The 23,866-nt window shown below is 36.0% G+C and overlaps 1 protein-coding gene across 1 annotated transcript in view; it reads left to right on the top strand.

Moving 5' to 3' along the window:
* The first annotated feature begins 19,194 nt into the window (after positions 1-19,194).
* The window catches only part of LOC113232311, a 609,005-nt gene continuing 604,333 nt past the window's right edge, over positions 19,195-23,866 (top strand). Inside the window, exon 1 of the mRNA XM_026466988.1 lies at positions 19,195-19,606. Within this exon, the coding sequence (XP_026322773.1) occupies positions 19,208-19,606 (399 nt within the window). The 5' untranslated portion in view covers positions 19,195-19,207. The remainder of the gene's footprint in view (positions 19,607-23,866) is intronic.

Raw genomic sequence — 23,866 nt, 5'->3', positions numbered from 1 at the left:
GGTGTTTTAGCCTGGAGAACATTACGCCTCTACTCTTATCAGAAAGGCAACTCGATTGTTTCCTCCACCTCGAGATTGAGAGCGGTTTGCAGTTACCATCGAACCACATACCGCAGCTCGATCACACATACTTTTTCTGAAGCCCGATTATGTAGTTTTCTGGAATTCCTTTCTTTTGCCATATGCAAAGGAAAAGAAAGCAAAGTGGTTCACGGGAATGTATGCCATCGGATATCGTTCAATAAAGTTCTAAAGTAATTTTATACAGCCTTCCAATATTCTAATTGTAATGTGATTCTCGTTTCCGTGCTTTAAAACTTTTAGCAATAAAGTATAAAACATTGAAAGGCCATAAACTTAAAACAAATTGTGCCAAATAAAACGAAGTTGAGTCTAATAAAACAGAACTGAGTAGAATAAAACAGCAATAAAGCAGTAAAACGTACGCTCCCAGTTCAAATAGCAGGGTGCAGTTTAAAATTAACTTTTAGTTAAGTTTAACTATCTTGCCGTTAACTTCTAGAATTGCAGTTCCTTAACTGGTGTGCGAGTTTGGTAAGACATACAAAAATGTGTGAGGCTGTTCCTTCATTAACTTGAACGATACTAGGGGATGAATCTGTTTCGCGCACTTTCTGGTGAACAATTTCAATAAAACTTGGCAAGTAGATGTAATTCCACGAAATTTTGAGGTCGGTTTTTACCAAATGACGGGACGAAGAAGTCGTGCGCCTAGTGGTAAGCGACACGTCTATCTATAACAGTTAAGTATTGGGCAATTAAAGCTTAAAATATAATTTGTAGACCTTCGTTTAGTTATCAAATAAAGGTATAGTCATAGATTCTCTAGAACATTACAGTTACTACGTTAGTTTCGTTCTATTATAGGGGTCGATTTTGTACGTGTGTTACACTACTTCTTTTATATTTATTATTGTAATAACAATTCTGAGAGGAAAAGTCAATGTTCCATACTTTCATTAGGTGGTAAGTTAACTGCCTCCATGACCCAAGTCTGCCATGTACAGGACCCGGGTTCGATTCTCAGGCCGGGAGAAATATTTGTTTGGCTTATATTTATTTCTCTCGTGAGTTTTGGGTGTAGTTTATGGTTGTTTAATTATGTGTCCATAGTAACCGGGACACAGGGTTTCTCTAGCACGGGGCTTTGAGTGTGTGCTTTGGTAGTATAAAGTTATTTTTAACCGACGACGAAAAAGGAGGATGTTGTCAATTCGACTGTATTTCTTTTTTATGTGTGTTACGCGATAACTGTTATTTGTGAATAGATTTTGATGATTATTTTTTGTTGGAAAGAGGGTTGTGGTCCTACTTAGATTTTAAGAAATATTCCACCTCTAAGTAAGCAAACTAGGGGATGAATGACTTTTGAGGTCGATTTTTATAGTACTTTGTACTGAGATTATGTTTCCTCTTATTATATGTATTTAAAAAAAAGAAACGTATTCGTCATAATGACGATCTCGGTGTTATCTAAAATCTAATCTATAAATTTTTTATCTAGCTAATACACAGATATTAATACATTATAAGTAACAAATAGGATTATTTATACACTATAACGACTTCGGCGGCCTAACGGTTTGCAATGTGAGCGCTGGTTGCGGAGGTCTCGGGTTCGGTTCCCGACCAATTTGGGAAATAAACTTTAGAACATAAATGTATTGGTATATTATTAGTATAGTAAATTCCACAATTTGAGACCGAACAGGTAAAAATTTAATTGAGTTTCTTTTTCTCTATTAGTAACCAATGTTAGTTAAGTAAATATTATTATTGCTCATAACAATTTTTTGGTGGCAGTACTGCCAGAGACGTACACTTTCCCAAGTAGCTCTACGGATACTAAATGCCATATCTGTAATGGGTCATTACATCAGACCATTTATAGACGGTTACTTCCTTATCTCTCGGTATCAAAGTCGCGGTCATTCAAAGAATTTTGTAAAGGCCGAAACAGTTGACAATCTAATGGGGCTATGTTACTAATTCGGCAGATGAGGCAATACATCCCGATCTAACTACAATACTTATTGACGGCTTTGTAAGAAACTGTACTTAATGCCATAAGGCATTCTCTACCAGTCAACCATTGGGCCAAGCAGAAAAAACACAATAGGTTGGTGCTACACTTAAACAAGAAGAATAATATACTAGAAAGCTAATCGATAATTTGTATGGTATAAAATAAATAACATAATATAAACATATTACATAATAAACTTACATATTTACATATATATTATAATATAATATATGTACACAAAGCAACATTACACAGAGTTTTGATTTTGACAATTGTCGAACAGATGCTTGCGCAACAACGCTGGTTGTTGGTATTTTTTATGAATAATATATGAACTTAAAACTTTCCCGCCTATACTTTTTCTTTCTAGTTGACAAGAGGTATTGCTGCTACACGCAATTTAGAAATTATAGTCATAGGTACATACCTGTCAGGGATTCGAGCTGTCTACGATTGCACCTCTCACGCGTACTTATATCAAAAACAAATACCCAGTAGCGATCCCTAACGACGTAATAACTCAAAACAGTACAATTGTTATACCTGAAGGGTGTTTAAATATTTGCTAATGTTACCTGCTAAATAGATCGACTAACAATCACGATCCCGACGAACAAGTCTTCAAATGGCGAAGTAAAGACTTTTGTTGGACTGAGGATTGCATATTTGAAGGTTCAGTCACAGATGGTCCAATACTTTCTAACTGGCGTCAAAAAAGGATCAGGTTCTTAATTTGACTGTGTTTTTTTCGTTTGTTTCTTACGCAATTACCCCGGTATTTGTGAACCGATATTCATGATTCTTTTTTTGTTGGAAAGGGGGTACTTCCATAGTGGTCCCACTTTATTTTGTAGAAAATCATCCGCCTCGAAGGTTGGCTGTTCACGAATGAAGATTCATTTTTATAAGTAGCGCCTAACTTTAATTTAGGAGCAATTAATTTAATGGTTGATTTTGCTATTTCTCTAATTCAAGGCGTTTTACTCTCAATATACTTTGAGTAGTGAGAACCAATTTTTGTTATCTCCAGTGTCAAGTCCTGTATAATGGCGAGTTTAAGGATATTTCAATAAAACTTAGCAAATAGACGTAATTCTAATAATTTGAGGTCGGTTTTTGTAGTACTCTGTACTGATCATTATGATAGAGGTTATCTATGTATTAATATCATGGGGTTGAGGTGTGGTTCATTGTATTTGTGAACCGATGATTCTGTTTTTGTTGAAAAGAGGATATTTTAGTATAGGTCCCATTTAAACTTAAAGAATATATTCCAATTCTAAGAGTGGCAAACTAAGGGATGTATCCGGTTTCGATTCATTTTGCTTGGGTCGAGCGATAGAGACACTGGTTTTATTTCGGAATTTATTTTTTACAAACGAAATTAAAGCTATTTGAAAAATGTTCTATACGTGCTCTATTTAGTTCAGTTGATGTAAAAAAAATCATAAGTATGTGTTATATTATGTTACCTATTGAATACAGCGGTTTTCTAGTAAAATTTCAAGGTAAGTTTGAGTTTTTTTTCTATAGTGGAAATTTTTAGGAACCGTGTTTTCACACCATATAGTAATCAGTGTATATTCTCAATTTTAGTATATATTTTTTCCAAAGCAATTTATTCAACATTTTCGCTGTTATATGGAATCAACTAAAGCCATTTGAGGTAGTATAGACTGTCATAGAACTTGGTAAATAGATGTAATTCCAATAAAAAGTTGGTTTTTTAAATAAAAGAGTTATATAGGAAATGAAACTATTTTTCCGGATTTAAATCGCGTATATTTGTTTTTTCAAACAAACCGACGTTTCGGGCCCTTTACAGGTCCCATGGTCACGGTTGACTGAGGTGGTACAGTCTTCAACCAGTTATGTCTAATTTCAACCGTGACCATGCATTAATATTAGACATAACTGGTTGAAGACTGTACCACCTCAGTCAACCCGAAACGTCGGTTTGTTTGAAAAAACAAATATACGCGATATAAATCCGGAAAAATAGTTTCATTTCCTATGTGTGATAATCGAGAAAACCTAAGAACTCGATATGTATAGTATATTTATGATATTATACATTTTTTTTTCAAATGGTTTTAGTTTGGCTTTAGTACCTGCCGCTTGACCAGCGCAATGGAACCGATTCAACACGGAAAAAATTGAACTCGATCTGTGGTATCGACTCTTAAGATTAAGATAGAAAGAAAATTAAACAAATTTTTTAACTACCACAAATTACATCACTAAAGAAAAAAAGAAACAAAACAGAGGAAAAAGAACAAACATTATAGACACATAATCTGAACATACAAACCTAATATAAAAATAAATAATTAATAAGTCAGAGACAGGGGCTGCGATCGCACTGGGTCGTGATTGTTACAGCAGGTGTCCATTGCTGCTCAGCGAGGTAATGCTGCCAGTACTATGGGCACTTTTGAGGCGGACACGATACAGGACGGGCTTTCTTAATAAGTTTCGATTATTCGATTTGTATTTTAGCACGTATTGACGAAGCTTAGTGCTGATCTTTAAGTTGTAAATTTGACCATTTCACATGTAATTTGTTAACCTTCGAAATGAATAAATAATTACAAAACAAGTCACTAACAAAACATAATTATAACACAGATTATTCACATAAACAAGGACACTAAGTATGAAGGTAATAAAAATCAATGATAGTCATTTTTAACCGACTTCAAAAAAGGAGGAGGTTCTTTCGTCTTCGAATTCGTCTGTATGTTTTTTTCTGTATGTATGTTACGCGATAACTCCGGTATTTGTGAACCGATTTTCATGATTCTTTTTTTGTTGGAAAGGGAGTACTTCCATAGTGGGCCCATTTTATTTTGAAGAAAATCATCCACCTCGAAGGGTGGCTGTTCAGACATGAAGATTCATTTTTATAAATAGCGCCTAACTTTAATTTAGGAGCAATTAATTTAATGGTTGATTTTGCTATTTCTCTAATTCAAGGCGTTTTACTCTCAATATACTTTGAGTAGTGAGAACCGATTTTTATTATCTCCAGTGTCAAGTCCTGTATAATGGCGAGTTTAAGGATATTTCAATAAAACTTAGCAAATAGACGTAATTCCACGTACTTTTGAGGTCGGTTTTTGTAGTACTCTGTACTGATCATTATGATTGACGTGATCTATGTATGTATTAATATCATGGGGTTGAGGTGTGGTTCATTTATATATAGATTCAAAACAACACAAGCTCAATAACTCGTAAATTGACATATTATGTTTTAAACACAATTGAATTATCATGTTGCCTGGAATCTTAAAGGTAGAACGGTTGTATCTCATTTCAGATTTCGAAGTTTCAAATTCTTGGGACGACGTGTACATAATGACTTAAATTTGTAAGTTACGTATACATGTGAATGTTTAGTAATAATATTTGTCGCTGACGGAAGGAAAACGTGGTTATACCGTCACGTCAGGAAATATTCACCCTTCACAGACATAATGAAGTCACTTGTGTTAAGTCAGCGTGATTTACTACGATCTAAAACATATCAAAAGTACTCCCATCGCACCATCCCTACCTGCCGCATCTGACACTTTTGTTGTAAAGAAGTAAAAAGTGTAGTCTTCTAGTATAGTCACTAATCAAATGTCTTTTTTTTTACATTCAGGAATTGTAATGTAAGCGTTAAACCAAAAATAGTAAGCTGAGAGACGGTATAGTATACCGTAAGGGCCTGTACCCACGGGCGTCCAGTTCTCCAGGCTGCGTGTTCACACGCATTATTTTGCGTCCTGTTATTCTTCAGGACATCAATACATTAATTTATCAAGTTGATTAAACAGGATTCTGCTTTCTCTTGGACTGCGGGACCCAGTTTGCAGTGACAACACCGAATCGGACAGGATTGGTTTTTTGCAGGATCTTGCAAGCGGGATGTTCGTGTGAATTCTAGTGTTGAAACATTATAGCCAATAAACAAGATCCTGCAAAATACCGATCCGCAAAAACAAAACGCTGCCGTGGGAACGCGCCATAAAGGTGTCCTTTTCATTTATACTTCAGTTGTTTTCTGAGACATGCATTCTATACGCGAAATTGTAATGCAATATTTACGATCATGGTTAAAAATATGACGAAAAGAAGTATTTCACATTCCTTATGATTAGTCCTAGCGACTTTACCACTCTTGAGTCTTGTTTCTGTGGGTCGATTGCCCGCAGATGGGCCGTCCTAAACCAATACGCGATTGGCGCGCCTCATTTGATTTCGGCAAACAGCTACTTCCATGTTTTCATTCGCTTTCACTCCATATAACTCGTTGCTTGATCTGCCAACGTCAATTGATTTAGATTTACTCGATTGGCGTTCAGTTGGGAGATGATTATGTTATATCGTTTTGTTTGCTTTGTGAGATTTATCTAATATTTTGCCCTTATGGTGTTTTTGATAGTTAGTGATCCAATTTGAACAACAATGTTTTGATTGACTTTGTTTTATTATGATATTGTTTAGCACGTGTTTAGCACTGTAAGTGTTAACTGCACGCGGAGCCACTAGTGATCTCGTCTAATTGTAAAATACGTTTATTTAGTAATGCCAAGTGACGGGACGAATAAGTTGTGCGCCTGATGGTAAGCGATATACCTATCCATAACAGTTGCAGTGCCATTCAGAGCTTTGAATTGCAAAGATCTGAAGGACAATGCCACGGTGCCCGTCAACCTAAGGCAGAAATATGTAGGTAAGGTAGCAGTATTTCCCTTGACGAATTCTTTCAGAAGAAGCTCTACTTACTAAATGTATGTCGTGATCATGTGCATTGCGAGGGTAGCTCAACGGGTACCCAACTGTGGAAAAAATATCGTGATGAAATCAGTATGTCGAGAAAGGCTTATAAGCGTTGGATAACTTGTCAAGTCCCCAATTTGTATTAGACTAAAGTGTAACGTCCGGGCCCAGCAGACGTATAATAGATTGAAGATGTAAATTGTCGCTAAATGTTTAGCATGATTGGACTCTAAAACAATGATAATTTCGTAAGTAAATCTGATCGTACGCTCATGTCACAAATAAACTTATTAAGCTGACTCTAATAATTGATGACATTTAAAAAACGATACAATCAATTAGGAGAAACACACAGTATTCTCCTCAATGATGATGTCTTAGTTTCAACACATGACGAAAAAGAGGAAACGTCGAAAGAAATTCTCCACGCAATAACAATACATTTAATGCACGTGTTAAACATAATCTGTATTCAATACTTTTCCGCGTCCTTATACGGACCCGTACCCACGGAGAATAAAGGCACTAAGGCGCGTGGATGTTTTCATTTTTCTCAATAGACTTTTTCTGTGAGACAAAATTGGTCCTTTGAACGCTGTCTCTCGGGTCACTTGATATTCTTATTGAAATTTATGTTCGATTCGCGATTGAAAACACGCAACAATTTGTGTTGACATTTTGGGTACGATAATTTTGTCATGAGCCGGAAAATATGGGTTTGCCCTTAGGTTAACTTTGTTGTTGGAATTCCGGTTATAATGTTGTTTTAATTGTGGTCCGGTACGGCACGCATAAGGATCTGTGTAGAACGATAATGATCGGGAGATTTCATGTCATCACAAGAAACGTGACATTCTTGATCTGAGTCAGATCCAATGGCTTTGTTAAGGGATCAGACAGTGTCTACAGTATCAACACGTAATAATGTCACCTTCTGGGAACAGGTGTCTTCTAACGAAACATTTCAAGCCATTGTGCCTATGCGGGTCGAGGACTATGCAACTATTCGTCTTACTGAGAGTGGATGTTCTTATGTGGAAAGGACATTAGATCCTTCTGTTCCTACCCGCAATAAAAAAAATGTTTCGTTTATAATAACCGCATTAATACTATTTTCCCGCTTTAACAAAGCATCAGAAAGTAATAGAACTTAATTACTGTGAACACAACACAATTTATTACCATTGGATACGAGAAAACCTATTCCCATTTATTCAGGAAAAAACCCCATTCTCAAAATGACCTGGAGCTGCGTCCGATCGGCCAATATGTTACGTCCGTGCCAATACATTGAGCTAATCAGCTGGAAAGAGATAATTGAAAAGATAAGTCCGAATTATCTCTTTTCTTTTGACCGTGAGATGCGTAGAGATGTTCTCGGATACGGAACTAAGGCGCTAAATATCCGAAATATTTATTCGGTTTTAATGACAATATTTATGTAAGGTGTATCGCAAATTGTATTGAATATAAATATTTAGATGATTAAATCGTCTTATACATCTCATAATACAAATGAAAAAAGAAAAAATGAATGTTATTGCTAACACTGATAAACATTTTTTTAGATTATGTACATGCTGTGCGAAATCACATCCGGAATATTTGGAACATCATTATCCCAGAAATTAGGATCAGTGGAGAAATGGGGCAGTTATTGCGATTCAATAGTTCGGTTCTTTGAATTTTTCCCCAGTTCAATGAACAAACATTTTAATGTGAATCTTTATTTTACCAGAAAAAGGAGAAATAAATGTGTTTTTATTATTTTATTATTCAAGTGAGGTTGATAAAATGTAAACAAACTATTATTATATGGATATTTCCATGGATAATTCTTTTATGAGAATAATTTCTTAAGCACATAATCCTGTTGTAGCTAAGAAATTTTGGTTTTTTATTTCAATAATCTGGATCCACAATCAGCAGCCGTAGAGCTCCTTGTGAAAGAGTTCGTCCAGGAAAGTACTGCCACCTTACCTATTTCTGCCGCCAATAATAATAAGCAGTAATGTGAGGATTTCTGCGTTTCGGTTTTGAAGGGTGAGGATGATGGTGAAATTATAGGCACATGGGTCTCAGGGTGACTGACAGATCTGTACGCACACTGCCACTGCGACGTGCGTACAGATCTGGCGCATGCGTTTCGTTGTGCGATCTATTCGCTTGCCGTTCGCGGGCCACATAAGTATATAGTAACGCACATGCAGTGCATTTGCCAGCTCGCCATTTGCGATTTAAAGCTCTAAGTGGCACTGCAACTGCTGTGAACAGGCGTGTGTCCTAATCGTCGATTAAAGTAAAGTGCCCATATCAAGCCGATGCTAATGAGGTTTTTCAAAATTGATATTAAGTTCCAATGAACACTTAATAAACCAATTATCTATGAACAATGATGGATTTCTTATGTGACATTTTATTATGCCGGTTTACTGTGTATGACAGATTATTGTTTGGCTATTATATCATTTGTTGTGAAGGACTTGACTGATCTAATTAATATGTCTCGATTTGTGGACTTTGTTTTTATTTTCAGATTATTTGAAAAAGTTGTCTACCATGTTGTTTTAATGGTAGGGAAATGGAGGTTGCTACAAGACTACGCGGCTGTGTTAGGCATTTATTTCCGCGTGTCTTATTCCAGCGTGACCATGGCCGAGGTTTTGAAAGTTGATTAGCCAGAAAAAAGTCGCTATTTAGTCGGTTCTAGTTGCAATAAAACTAGTTTTAGGTCCGTCGTTCAAAACTTATAAGAGTATATTTGTTGAAGTTTATTCCAGCGGCACCACTTCTCAATCCCGAGAACTATAACACCTAGCTTAGATATAATTACACTAAAAAAAGTCGTGATTTAGTCGGTTCTATACATAAAAAAAACTAGATTTAGCCGTCACGCCGTTTTGAAGTCCACCCTGGAACAAACTTGTTCCGGCGGCAATATTTTTGAATCTCGAGAACCACTGCCCCTAGCTTAGTTTTGATTGCATTCAGAAAAGGTCGTGTCAGAATTAGTCGGTTCTAGTCGCAAAATTTTAGAATTAGTCGCCCTTTTGTTTAGAAGATACAACTTTTGAACGGCGTACCGACTAAATCTAGTTTTTTGCGACTAGAACCGACTAAATAGCGACTTTTTTATAACTAGTCAAATTTCAAAAACTCGACCACGGTCACGCTGGAATAAGGCACGTGGAAATAAATGTCCAAGACAGCCGCGTAGCCTTGTAGCAGCCTTTTAAAATATTCTCATTAGCGACGTTGGAGGACTTCTTCTAGTAACTTTTGAATTCCTACACAACAAACTAACTACACTAAAGCAGTCTAAATTAGATCAATCCAGATATAAACCGCGCTTATCCAGTTCATGAATAATGTATCACTACCAACGGTAATGGTCATTGTGTAATTTGTCCGTACGTCCGTCACCGACGTGACGGAACGATGCATGAGCTGCAGTTTGATCAATTATGGTCGATTATGCCTTAGCGATCGGAAATAGTTAGCCAGTAAAGTAAATAGTTCCTACTGTTAGTTTGGTTAAGTAATCATTATCGATTGCGTTACGACTGATGGTTACGTTTTACACGTGACTCTGAACACCAGTAGTATTTAAAGCGAACAAAAGGAGAGCAAATTGAAGAAAAAAGATGGAACAGGTGGAAGGTGGAACACAATTTCAATTGAATAGAATATTGGTTATTGCAAGTATGGTATGAATAGAGTAGACAAGAAAATAATAATATCACACGGATCGTGGAAGGGAATTGTACTGAAATCTACGTTGTATTATAATAATTTCCACCATATGAATATTGTGTGTTTTTAAACTATCTCGAATGAACTAGGTACTAAATACAAACATTTATGTAAGTAATGACATCGAGATCATTTCATGAATTCTGACACTGAAAAATACGCTTTTCTGTATAAAAAATGTCTTTAGTTTGGTAGTGAGTGAGTTTATTAATTTCCTTTAGTAACATATTCTAAATTCCGAACTAAAGTCCAAAATACAGGAGATTGGATAACGGAGCTTAAAATGGAGCTGGGCAGGATATATTGTAAGAAGTAATGACAGACGGAGTAAAAAGACATCCGAATGGTGACCAAGAAGTAGTTACAGAAGTGTGGAACGTTTTACATCGTCGAAGTCGCGGGCGGTAAATGGGTGAGGCAAGCGCAAAATCATGATGCATGCCACAAACTATAGAAGACTTACTCCAAGTAGTAAGTGAAGACAGGCTCTAGTTGAGAATAAAGATTGCTGAAGTTTTGGTTACAGTATTAGGCATTATTGATTTAGTTGCTCTAATGACCATTTTAGGACCACTCCATGGTATTTGCACCTAACTTTTCATGGTCATGTGGGGACAAGAGTTAATTTGGGGTTAATATCGATGGCACGCAGATCAATCTTCATTCGAAAGTGAACTAGAGAATGCGTGTGAATTTAATCTTAATGAAAGTGAAGTACTTGACAATTTGAAGAAAAAAGTGAAACTTATGAACACCATTAAGTGTAAGAAGTCGTCGTACTTTGCAAGGCAAACTCCTGGTTGAAAAGTTTGAGGGAATGGTCCGGTTGCAGCACCACCTCGGCCTTTAGAAGGGCAGCCTCTAAAGTCAAGATTCTCATGATGTTGTCCAATCTATGATAAGAGAGGAACCACAAGAAGAGGAAAAGTAAAGTTACTGGTCGCAATGAAAATTGTCTTTACATTCCTTAAAGCCTTTGTTTGATTAAAAAAGAATTACTACATTTATCTGTCAAAGTATACTTATTTAACAATAAAAAAATAACATTTTAACTTTGTTACATCCAACAGCGGGCAATGTAACAGCGAGCGGCTGAAAGCACAAAGGGAAACAAAATTACTGTCGTTAATGTAATGACATGTTAACTGTTGTAAATAATTTATTCGGTTTGACTTCTTAAGTCTCCATTGGGTTGTTAAAGAGGGTTGGAAAGACTTGTTCTTTAATAATTTAGATATTTGATTGCTCATAATGTTGGTAGCTTAGAATTATGAAGAGTTTGTTTCTTGTTGTTTTACCGTGTTTTTAATGACCCTTTTAATATCCATGTTAGAATCGGAGTCAACGAAGCACTAACACTTATTATAACCAGTTGAAGTGGCAAAGTGTAGGATACATAAATCGAGCTGGAAGATCCAATTATAGCGGTCTCGCCATTGGTGCACTGTTGACCTGGTGAGTAGCCATTAAATACTATCTAAAATGTCAGGCTGATTTTCAACGAGAAATGTCAAAACAATGTACATTTTGAAACCCTTTGATAGTTGAGCCCCAATATCGTACCTTGTGGTACTCTAATGAAAGGGTCAGTAGGCGTCTTACGATTGTTTACGATGATGCAATTATATATTGTAACTCAAAATATGTTCAAGATTATACTATTACTGAATGTAAGATATGATTATCTACAAGTTAATAAAACAGTCGTTAGAATGTTGTGAGAAACAATTAAAAGAAATTTTTTAACTCAAAATAATACAAAATGTATGTGAGCTAGTTCTGGGAAAACAGTCCTTAATCAAATATATTATGAAATTATTTCTTCTCTATTATTTTAAAATATATTTGGCAAGAGGAATTTGTTTAGCTGTCTGTAACAAACATTAACCTATACATAAATGTTAATGATCTTTCAGATTAAATGAGTAACTCGTTTTTCAGAGATTCAGAAAAATTACTAAAATTAGGTCCGTCCGTTTTCGGGCCGGGAGAAATATTATATGGCCTACATTTATTATTCTCGTGAGTTTGATAATTTGTGGTTGTCTATGTCACTCGTGATATAGGGTTACTCTAGAGCGGAGCTAAAAAAAAGTTTAGTTAAATCACTAATATCAGACCAATAAAGGCTTAACAACAAAAATAAAGAAACGAGAACATCGATAATCACAGAAAATTACTGAAAGCATTAAGCAGTACAACTCCTTGTGAAAGAGTTCCTTATTATCTATATCTGCCGTCAAGCTGTAATGTCATTATTACTGTGTTCCGGTTTTGAAGGGTGCTGGTGAAATTACATGTACATAGAACTTGTCAACTTATGTCTCAGGATGACGGGCGCAATGGTAGTGCCCGTCTGATATTTGCAATTTAAAGCTCTGAGTCGCCGTTGGCTGTTGTCATTTTTCAACAAAAACAAATCTAATTAGTAATTACCAATGATGGAACGATGTCACACTTGTGGTATCACTGCTTTATTTAAATATTATTGCATACAAATAGTGAACTGTTCACGATTTTAAGTTCAGTATCGTATTAATTATTAATACAAAGATCGAACACTCAGAAAAAGTTGAAAGACCAAGTACAAAGACACGACCCAAGCACATAGAAAAATTCGTGAGGTCCGTTGGTTCGTTCCGTGGCTTAGTTGGTATAGCGTCTGGCACGGTATGCAAGAAGACGTCGGTTCGAATCCGACCGGATCGAAGGAATTTTTTCTGAGTATTTTTTCTGAGTGTTCGATCTTTGTATTAATAATTATAACAAACTAGTGGAGTAATTTCACAAAAAATAATTTAATATCAATTCAATAAAAATTTAATTAATACAGTGAATAGCGACATCTCTCGCCAGGACTGGTAGCTGTAAAGGTACTAACTGGGTGATAAATCTTTAATAGATTTCTCATAGATGGCGCTACGACTAAAAAGTCGTTGAAAGACCAAAGTACAAAGACACGACGCAAGCACATAGAGAAATTCGTGAGGTCCGTTGGTTCGTTCCGTGGCTTAGTTGGTATAGCGTCTGGCACGGTATGCAAGAAGACGTCGGTTCGAATCCGACCGGATCGAAGAAATTTTTTCTGAGTGTTCGATCTTTGTATTAATAATTATAACAAACTAGTGGAGTAATTTCACAAAAAATAATTGAATATCAATTCAATAAAAATTTAATCAGTATCGTATTGTTGACTAAAGTTAAGTCTTAATACCTAATCACTGTGATTTCGATATTTCTGTATAAGGGGATTATATTTTTTGGGTGGTCGGACAAAATATAAAATAGTGTTGTTACTGGTCGCGGATATCCATCTAAAGCCCACCTATCTGTAATCATGTATTCGGCTCCCCGTCGTATGAGATGGTGGATAACGTCACTGCGGCCCTTTGCATTAGTGCCTACTATTTTGTCCACCGTCAGTATTAAGCAGACACCACAACTTCATATAACAGTCAATAAAAAAATTACAAGATTAGGTATTTTCTTTGTCGCGGAAGTGCATATAGAAAAAGCACCCAGCATAGAACGTAGTCGAGACAGTCCTGGCGGACGGCTTCTCGTACAAAAGTTAGAAAAAAATGCAGGTGAAATTATATCGCGATCCGGCGGCATATTACAAGCTTATCCATATTTTGTCCCAATGCAAAATACTGAAAGACAGTTCACATAATATATTTACGAACAATTATAGTGCCTAAATTCCGTTAAGAGCTATGATTCTAATGACCAGTTTGCTTTGCCTAAATTGTAAGGCGTTCTTTATTGTTTCGGTGTGTTTTAGCAGCGAAAACTGATTTTTATTTTCTCCCGTGTTAAAACCCGAACAATTATTTTTACTAATTCTTATCTTAAAGCTTTAACACATCTTTAATCTTTACTAATCGAAAAGACTTTCTCGAAAGCACCTTGTGCTTTTACAATTTCTCTACCGTAATTTTATCTTGATCGAATTGACCTGTCACATAATTCTCGTAATTGAAGCGATGCCAAACCTGGTTGTTTTTTCAACAGACAGAAAGAAACATTAGGTTATTATTGTGACAAGGAAACTCGGCATTGACAGTTTGCTTTGTCAGATAAAACAGTCAGGCGTTTTGTAAAAGTACGTGTTGCGTGGCTAAGTTGTCAGATAAAATAGATGATGGTAAAATTTTTGCTATTTTTTATTATTATCTGTTTTTACTATTTTTTTTAATGAGTGGTGAAAATTGGGGCTGGAATTACAGGCACATGTGACTTGTCACTTTATGTCTCTGGGTGATGGACGCAGTGGCAGTGCACCTTAAGGTCTTTGCGATTTAAAGCTCTGAGTGTCACTGCAACTGTTATGGACAGGCGTGTTGCTTACTATCAGGCGCACGACTTGTTCGTCCCGTCACTTGCTATCATAAAACAAATGTAAGGTATTTCGTTTGTTTAAAATTAAGTGAAAATGTTGTTGATGTATTATATTAGTCGTGGTTGTGGATTGTTATGGCAAGATAGTTATGCATGTTGCTATGTAAAAATCTAAACATTTGCATCCCCCTACTCGTGAGGGTTTGAAAACGTCGAGATGACGTCTCTGGAGTCACATTGTTTTTAAAAATACATAATTATTTTGTGAAACACGAGATGTTATTTTGTCCTCTCTTTTTCTTCGGGGAACGACGGTAAAATATTCTCTGAGGGGTAGTAAAAAACTTTGCATGCTTCTGTATCAAACGTCTGAATAACCTAACGCAGTCTTCTTTTCAAGCATGTTGATTATCTGAAATAATCTAGACTTATATTAAAATATAGTACATCAAACCCTTTAAAAAAATGTATAATAACAACAAAATGAAGTAGTGAAAAATTCAAATAATCCATTGAGAACCAGGACGTAATTTCGCACAATAAAATAAATGCCATCATAAGGCTTCGAACTTCATTAGAGTGTAATTCGTGAGCCAACATTCCGTTTATTCGGCCTTCATTCGACTATTTTCGGAGATTAAGAATCTCACCCCCTTAAGGCAAGGAGTGAGGTATTTAGGCCAATGCAAAAGCGATAATAATCGCTTGTGTTCTTTTCGTCTCAATAAGTGCCGTACTGTGCTATAATGGTCGGACTTTACCCGTTATTTAGGTGTCTCTTAATAGTTAGTAACATGCTTATAAACTATGTTTAGTATATTATTTGATACTTGGATCTAGTAAGATCCATTAGACACCTCATTTGAGGCCCCCGCATTTCGGTAATCATTTTCAGAATACTGTTTCTACTGTTAAATTCAAATTCAAATTCAAAATAATCTTTATTTCATGGGTAAGCATTATTACACTTGAAATCGTCACAATGGTTAAACTCTACCGCTCATTCGTAAGGCCTGAGAAGAATGAGCAAGAAACTCTAGGGGTTGCCCTTTGTAAATAACATTTACAATATTTTTTTTTATATTTGAAACATCAGAGATCGAGACTACCTCCAAGAGCTAAACGGGTTACTACCACGGATTTTTGTCATCCAAGTACGCATAAGTTGTATAATAACCTTTAGTATAAAGTTTTTGTTTCACTATAGTTTTAAACCTCGTGAAAGGCAAATTTCGTATATCAACCGGAATCTTGTTATAGAAGCGTATACATTGCCCCTTAAATGATTTTTTGACTTTGTGAAGACGACTATCAAGAAAAGCTAGTTTATTTCTATTCCTCGTATTAATGTTATGTCTGTCACTATTTTTCATAAATAAATTACTATTCCTTTTAACATAAATTACATTTTCATAAATGTACTGTGAGGCTAGTATAAGAATGTTTATGTATTCCTTAAACTTATCTCTCAAAGATACTTTGGGGCCCAGATTGTAAATTGCCCTAACTGCACGTTTCTGCAGGACAAAGATTCTATTGATATCGGCGGCATTACCCCAAAGCAAAATGCCGTATGTCATTAGACTGTGAAAGTAGCTGAAGTAAACCAATCTAGCGGTTTCGACGTCTGAAAGTTTCCTTATTTTTTTAATCGCGTACACTGCAGAGTCGAGCCGTTTTGATAACTTACTTATATGGGGACCCCATTGCAATTTAGCATCTAACGTTATACCTAGAAATACAACTGTATCCACAAGATTCAATTTTTCGTTTCTAACTAACATGTTTGTAACCGTCTCTCTAACATTGGGTAATGTAAATTTCACACAATTTGTTTTTTTCTCATTAAGAAGTAGGTTATTAACAGCAAACCAATCAACTACTTTAGATATAGCATTGTTCACATCGTCGTAGGAACATTGGTGCCTTTTAACTTTAAATAATAAGGAAGTATCATCAGCAAACAATACTATCTCATGTTTTATACCCTCCATAAGGCTAGGTAAGTCATTAATATAAACTAAAAACAAAAATGGGCCTAGAATTGAACATTGAGGGACACCCATGCTAATTGCAGATCCTGACAATCTCGCACCGTTAACATCGACCCTCTGTACCCTACTGTTACGTAGTTGTATTGAAGAGAAGCAATTTTGTTTCTAAAATCCTTAATTGTATTTTATTAAATCCTGCAAAGCTAAGGTAGGCAGGAAACAAATAAACAAATATGTTTGTGAAAATAAATAATGATTGGTTATCGAGTTCTTAGTGATTCTCGTAATAACATGGATTAATACAGCCTTTAATTTTTCCGCTTGGCTTAGTTCAGTTTTTGCCATCGCTTTCGCTTTGCTTGTCGCTTTATTGTTCCGCTGGTTTCTTAGCCACTGTATAATAAATGGGCGATCTGTGACCCTCCAAAATTATTACAATGAAAGCCTGTTTAAGGCTCGCACGGTCCATCAACCCTTACCACCGAAATGAGACTTCAATAAGAGCATCTTAACTAATAATACTACCGGAATCTAAACAACCATATCTCAAAAATTATTTGTTTAAAAGTAAAATCTTGAAATAAACACAGACAAATACATAAGCGTGGTGATCTTTCCTGATGCTGATCTGCCGTATGTAGTTGGCTGGCTAGCGAGCTGATGGACGTGAATTGACAGATGGTGGGTTTGTGTTCTGTGTGTTAGCTAAGCAGATTATGTCTCTATTGTATATGAATTGAACAGTGGGGCCCAATGAAGTCTTAAAGGGGTCCAATGAAGTACTATTATGTTCAATGAGTTTGCCGAAAAAAGTGTATCACGTAATACACGGGAAATTAAACTGGTTGTTGGATCTATATATCATATATTTGCTTTTTCAAAGAAACCAACGTTTCAAGGCCTTTGCATGTAGGGCATGTAAAAACCGAATGATTTTGAAAACCGGGTTTTCCTGTTTTTAATTTCCGGTCACCCAGTTGCAAGTTTTTTTGGACATTTTTCTATGGTCTCCTAATAAGTTTTTAATAGTATCGGAAAACTAAAAAGAACATTAATTTAGTGTTTTGTAGATTATTTTTATTATTTATAGAATTCGCAGTTTCAATGACTTCTCGAATTATAGTAAAAAATAAATCAACATTAATATTTTAAAATAAATATTTAGAGCATATGAGTGGTGTGTGCACGAGTAATGGTGCACACACCACTTAGCATACAAAGGTTACCTGCACCCATCATGCGGATGGTGTCGCTGCGCATTAGTCAGGTACCCGAGTTCCTAGACTTTTTTTTTACTTATTTATCATTATTAATCAAGATACAATAATATTATGAGTTACGAATTTAAATTTTCATACTTATAAGACAAAACCGGAAATCCCGAAAAACCGATTTCCAAAATGGACGGTTTTTTCGGTTAACCGAGTAACCGGTTTGCGTGCCCTAGTCCCAAGGTTTCTGTCCGAATAAACAAATATACGCAATTTTGACCCGATAGTTTAATTTCCTATGTGTTACGTTAATCATCATTATTTATTATTCATTGGCACGGTATTGCTTAGCTTTAAAAGGTTATTCAGACGACCCATTTAATTTTTATGACCCTATTGAATACTTAATTAAAACGCTGAATTCCAGAGTTACAACCCTTCTCCGCAGGCAATTTGGAACGATATAAAGGCTTATAATTGCGCCATTACAACTCCGTAATTTTATTACCCAATGTCGACTGACTTTGTTCTATTTTCAAGATAGTATTTTAGACTGTAGAAAGCGAACAAAAAATTTAATAGAATGAAATAGAAGGCATTTATTGCAACGTCATAATATAAAACGGGAGAAAGAAAAAGCAAAAGCAATAAATGAAATTAAAAAAAAACAATTATTACCATAGAAGAAAACAAACTCAAATTTAAAACTAACTGCGTCTGAAGCTTACTTAAAAGGTTTTCGTTCTGTTAAAGCCAGCCTAGATTTTTTCTTAGAGCTTCTTGTGGAAGTTCGTTCAGGAAATTACTGCCACCTTACCAATTTCTGCCGCCAAGCAGTAACGTGAGGGTTACTGCGTTCCGGTTTTGAAGGGTAAGGGTGCTGGTGAAATTACAGGTACATAGGGCTTGTCAACTTATGTCTGAGAGTAACGCACACAGCGGCAGTGCCCCTCAGATCCTTGCGATTTAAAGCTCTGAGTGGCAGCGACTATTACGGACAAGCGTGTTGCTTAACCCCATGTGAAATCCCTTATTTCATTAATTACAAATTTCTTTTACTTTTGTTTCAGATGGCGCCTCCCTAGCTAAAAATGGAGTGTCACGACGAGCTCCATCACCACTGCAGCATCGCAAAACAGACAATCCTAACCACACATCCCAGCGGCTTACAAACAAGAGTTTCCGTCGAACTAGCAAACTTCGACGCATTATGTCTCCACGAGTGTAATAACACTAAGAAGAAAATGTGGGATAGTCCATTCTTAGCTCGAAAGATCTTAGGCTCCGCGCACGCGACGCCTGTACTTGGAAGACGTAGTGACGTCATCAACGAGGGTAGATTGTCTCAGCAATGTACGCCGGTGATGAGAAGGCGGGAGGTGGACAGTCCGGGAGGGTCGCCGCTGCCGATGCGAAGAGGGGAGATGGAAGAGGATGATGTGGATAACAGTGTGATTAGCGGGTGGCTGAAGTTTCGAGATAATAAGCGGGTGAGTGTTTTTAATATCGTTTTTTCTTTACGTCGGTACGTGCTACATATAGTGTCAAGACACTTGATAGTAGAGCTACAGGGGCTTGAAGAAGAAAATCCTAAAAATTTCATGTTTCATTATTTTTCAATCTCTAAAAACGAGCCGTGGGTGGTTAGCCGCCTTAATAATGGTAATCTGAATAACGTCAAAATAAATATAGAAATGTCAAAACATTTTCAGGATTTGTCATTTGATAATTCAGACACTGCATAGTGTATTAAATGTTTTTTTTATATGGTATAAGGTTTTTGTCTTACTTTCGGTAAATTATTGTAAACATTTGGCGCAATAGTATTTTATGCAATTGTGGCATAATCAGGGTTCGCAAAGTCGAGTACCGTGTTTAGGCCACGAGAGTTTGCCGAACGTCCTAAGTAATAGGTACAAGATTTTAAGACCTAATTATGTAATACTTACATACAATACCTTTTCTACGAGTAAATTTAAATATAAAATATAATATTTAAACTTAAACAATAGCCAAAGAAACGCCACAAAACAAAAAACCAAATTAGTTAGAAAAGAAGTGTCCGTGGTTGGCCAAGTACCTACGTATATTTTAACCAATCATGAGGCAGTAGAGCGTTTGACTACCGTCATATTTGATATTTTATATTATTGCTTATAAGTAGTCTTTTTTTGCCAAATAGTTACTAATGCCTTTGTACAGTCAAGAGCACGTCAAGCTTGACAATTTGTATTCTGGACCGTTCTTATCGTAAGCGGCATAGAATTGTATTTAAATCTTAAGTGTCAAGCTTGACGTGCTCTTGACCCTGTACCTGTTACGTAACATTTTGTGATATTATTTTATAAAATAATTTTAATTTTAATAATTTCACAAATATAATGTCGTTATTTTGTAGCAAACATACGACGTTCTTTTTTAAAATTGTTCAGATTGGTAGCGAGTAACATAGACAATAGAATTTTGGTTCACAACTAAAGAGTGTTTTTGTGATATGTTTTGTGAAAATATAATTGATTAAAGTACAGGAGAACAAAAAAATTTTTGCGGTAATTTTATAAGCTTTTAAATGAAATTGGTCATAACGTCCTGGCTTTAGAGGTCGCGTAATCTATTTATTTATCATGACATGATCTACCTCTTAAATCTCTATTTAATTCGATGCAACGCAAAAAGCATAAATGTAAATTCAATTTGATTAAGTGTCTCAGTCGAGAGACACGTTTCGCGAAAGATTCTAAGCTCTCTGCTAAATGAAAGTAATTTGTTAGCTCATTTATTTCCGAAAGCACAGAGATAGATACGCATTTTCTATTAAGCCTGGAAAGGAATGAATGTTTTTTATCACCATCCATACTCGATTGTTCAACAAAGAGAGCAAATTGCCTGTCCGTGTGATAGAGGAGTCTCGTACTGCTAATAAATAGACGAGAAATTCACTAACTTGTACTGTCAATACGTTTATTGCTTTTTGATTAAGTTTCATAGATTCTATATCTTTTTAAATATTATAATCTTTATAATAACTAGCTGGTGCCTAGATTTCTGCGTAGAATGAAGTATATTGTAATCAACGATATCTCTGTACTGTCGTACTACATACATGCAGCGTTCCATACGCACTCTGTGTTCACTTCAGTATCATAGATTAATAATCTACAGAGTGTTCTGACTACGCAATAACAGAGTAGGGATATTATTAGTAGCAGTAGAGCTTCTTGTGGAAGAGTTCGTCCAGGGAAGTACAGCCACCTTACCTATTTCTGCTGCCAAGCAGTAATGCCAGCATTACTGTGTTCCGGTTTTGAAGGGTAAGGGTGCTGGTGAAATTACAGGCACATTGGACTTGTCAACTTATGTTTCAGGGTGACGGGCGCGGTGGTAGGCCTCTCAGATCTTTAAGATTTAAAGCTCTGAGTGGCACAGTTGCAGTGCCACAGTGTACAGTGCAGTGGCACTACAACTGTTATGGACAGCCCTGTCGCTTACCATCAGGTGTACGACTTGTTCGTCCTGTCACTTAGTATCAAAAAAAATGATTAAACAGTTTAAGAAAAATTTATTTTCTCAAGGAAAAGTACATAAAATAACGTCAATAATTTCTACAAGTCGACTGTCTTTTATTTCTATTTATAATAACTAAAAGTAGAAAGTGAAATGCCTCTGTGCAGCGAAATAAAATGTATTGTGCAACTAATAGCGACTTTGTCAGGGGCGTTACGTTAATTCCCCAACTATGGGTAAATATCATTGGTAAACACTCAATATTATCTGCCTGCCTAGCTCATTCCCAATAGGTATAAACTGTCACGTCTGTCCACGGTACTGCGGTACTGATACTCTTTGACAAAATTCAACATTACAACAAAACACTATCACTATTGATAGTCTTTTGTTTGGAACATGTAGTTGCTGTGAATGTTCTTGTCGTGTATGTATGTATGTATACACTGAAGTTGTTGACTGTAATGTACTATATCTCTAGCCATGGCTGGTAGCTGCAAAGGTACACGGAAAGGTTCGTTCCATGGCTTAGTTGGTATAGCGTATGGCACGGTCTGCTAGAAGACGTCCGTTGTCGGAATTTTTTCTGAGTGTTCGATCTTTGTATTAAGAGCTCTCATGCCAAAAAAGTTTTGACGTTGACTCCGCCCAAATTTGTGAAACAAATATATGCCTGAAGTTTGCGTCACATGCGACATGAGATGTTGAGTTTTGCGCAATAAAAGTACCAAATTCGTTCGTAGGGACAGTTGTCGATTATGCATAAATATAATTAATTATCTAATTTTTGTCCTAATAACCTGTAGCATTTCGAGGATAAATTGAAAATATGTGAAAATTAGAGGTAATTTCGTGATTTTTATCTATGTGGTAGGCGACACGCCTGACACTGCAGTTGCATCACCGCTCAGAGCTTTAAATCGCAAAGATCTGAGGGGACTGCCACTGCGCCCGACACCCTGAGACATAAGTTGACAAGCCGCATGTGCTTGTAATTTCATCACACGACCTCACACATTAACTGCAAACATGCTGTCAAATTGTTAGCAGCCTTACCCTTCAAAACCGAAACGCAGTAATGCTCACGTTACTTCTTGTCGTCAGAAATCGGTAAGGTGGCAGTACTGCCCTGGACGAACTAAAATATCGCTACTATGTGTATTAGAAACTTAAGTCATAGGTAACATGCGACAGCGATTCGAATGGTCGACATCTCAATTGAGAAGTAATCGTTAAATTAAAAATTAAGTTCAAATTCATAAAGTTCCAAACATTTACGCGTTAAACTAAGTTTACAAATAATGTTACAGTTGTTCTCTAGTGCACTAAAAATCTCGCCAAAATCCACAGGTTTCATGTTTGTGAAAGCGTTTTAACACGGCCAACCTAGACAAGTTACTGGCCGGTTATTACTCATAACAGGTGAGGTAAAATGAGTCGACAATCTAGTTCAGGTTATCCTGTGAGCTAGTGCAGAGCAAAATGCTCGTATATTACTTTGCAACTTTAGTGCTGGAATTATATGAATACTAACATCGGGATTTATCGATATACCTCTCTATATATCACTATTTGGATTAGTATAGCAGCAAGTTGCAGAAGGAAATAGATGCCTGATTAAAAGCCAAATCGCATAACATACATAAAGAAAAAAATACGGTCGAATTGGGAACCTTTTCCTTTTTCAAAGTCGGTTAAAAAGAAAGAACGATATGTAACTATTTTGCATTTAGACTTATGCATATTCATATCGTTGCCGCTGTTGTGACAACTGGTGCAGTAGGTACATTACAAGTACAACTATAATTAGAAATTAATTTATTATCCTCTATTCCTCGTGATTTCTAGCCAGGTCTTTGACCTTTTTGCTACTCACTTTGACGTTCTCTTTTGTTTGCGTATTGAATGCTATTCTGTTCTATTGCATAAGCAATAGAACAGAATAGCAAAAGAACAGCGCGCCCCACGTATTTGTAAAAATACGCGGGGCGCACTATAAGTTTCCGGAATGAATATGAAAAAATACTATAAATGGTATGGTATGGAGAAGTGAATTTATTGTTTTCTCAAAATATTAGGGGTTAAAGTATGAAATTGCCGTTTTATTGCAATAGGTTCTTTGAATTTTCATAGAATCTTCATGGTTTGAGGTTTTCGAATGAAACTTTTTTCAAATGGTTTCTGTGATTTTTTTTTTTTAATTTGAAACATTTGAATATCGACTTTCAATTGTTTTTGTTATTCAA

The sequence above is a fragment of the Hyposmocoma kahamanoa genome, unplaced genomic scaffold, assembly GCF_003589595.1.
Source record: "Hyposmocoma kahamanoa isolate Upper Pololo Valley unplaced genomic scaffold, ASM358959v1 68, whole genome shotgun sequence".
NCBI lineage: Eukaryota > Metazoa > Arthropoda > Insecta > Lepidoptera > Cosmopterigidae > Hyposmocoma > Hyposmocoma kahamanoa.
This window is presented reverse-complemented; position numbering and strand designations above follow the sequence as displayed.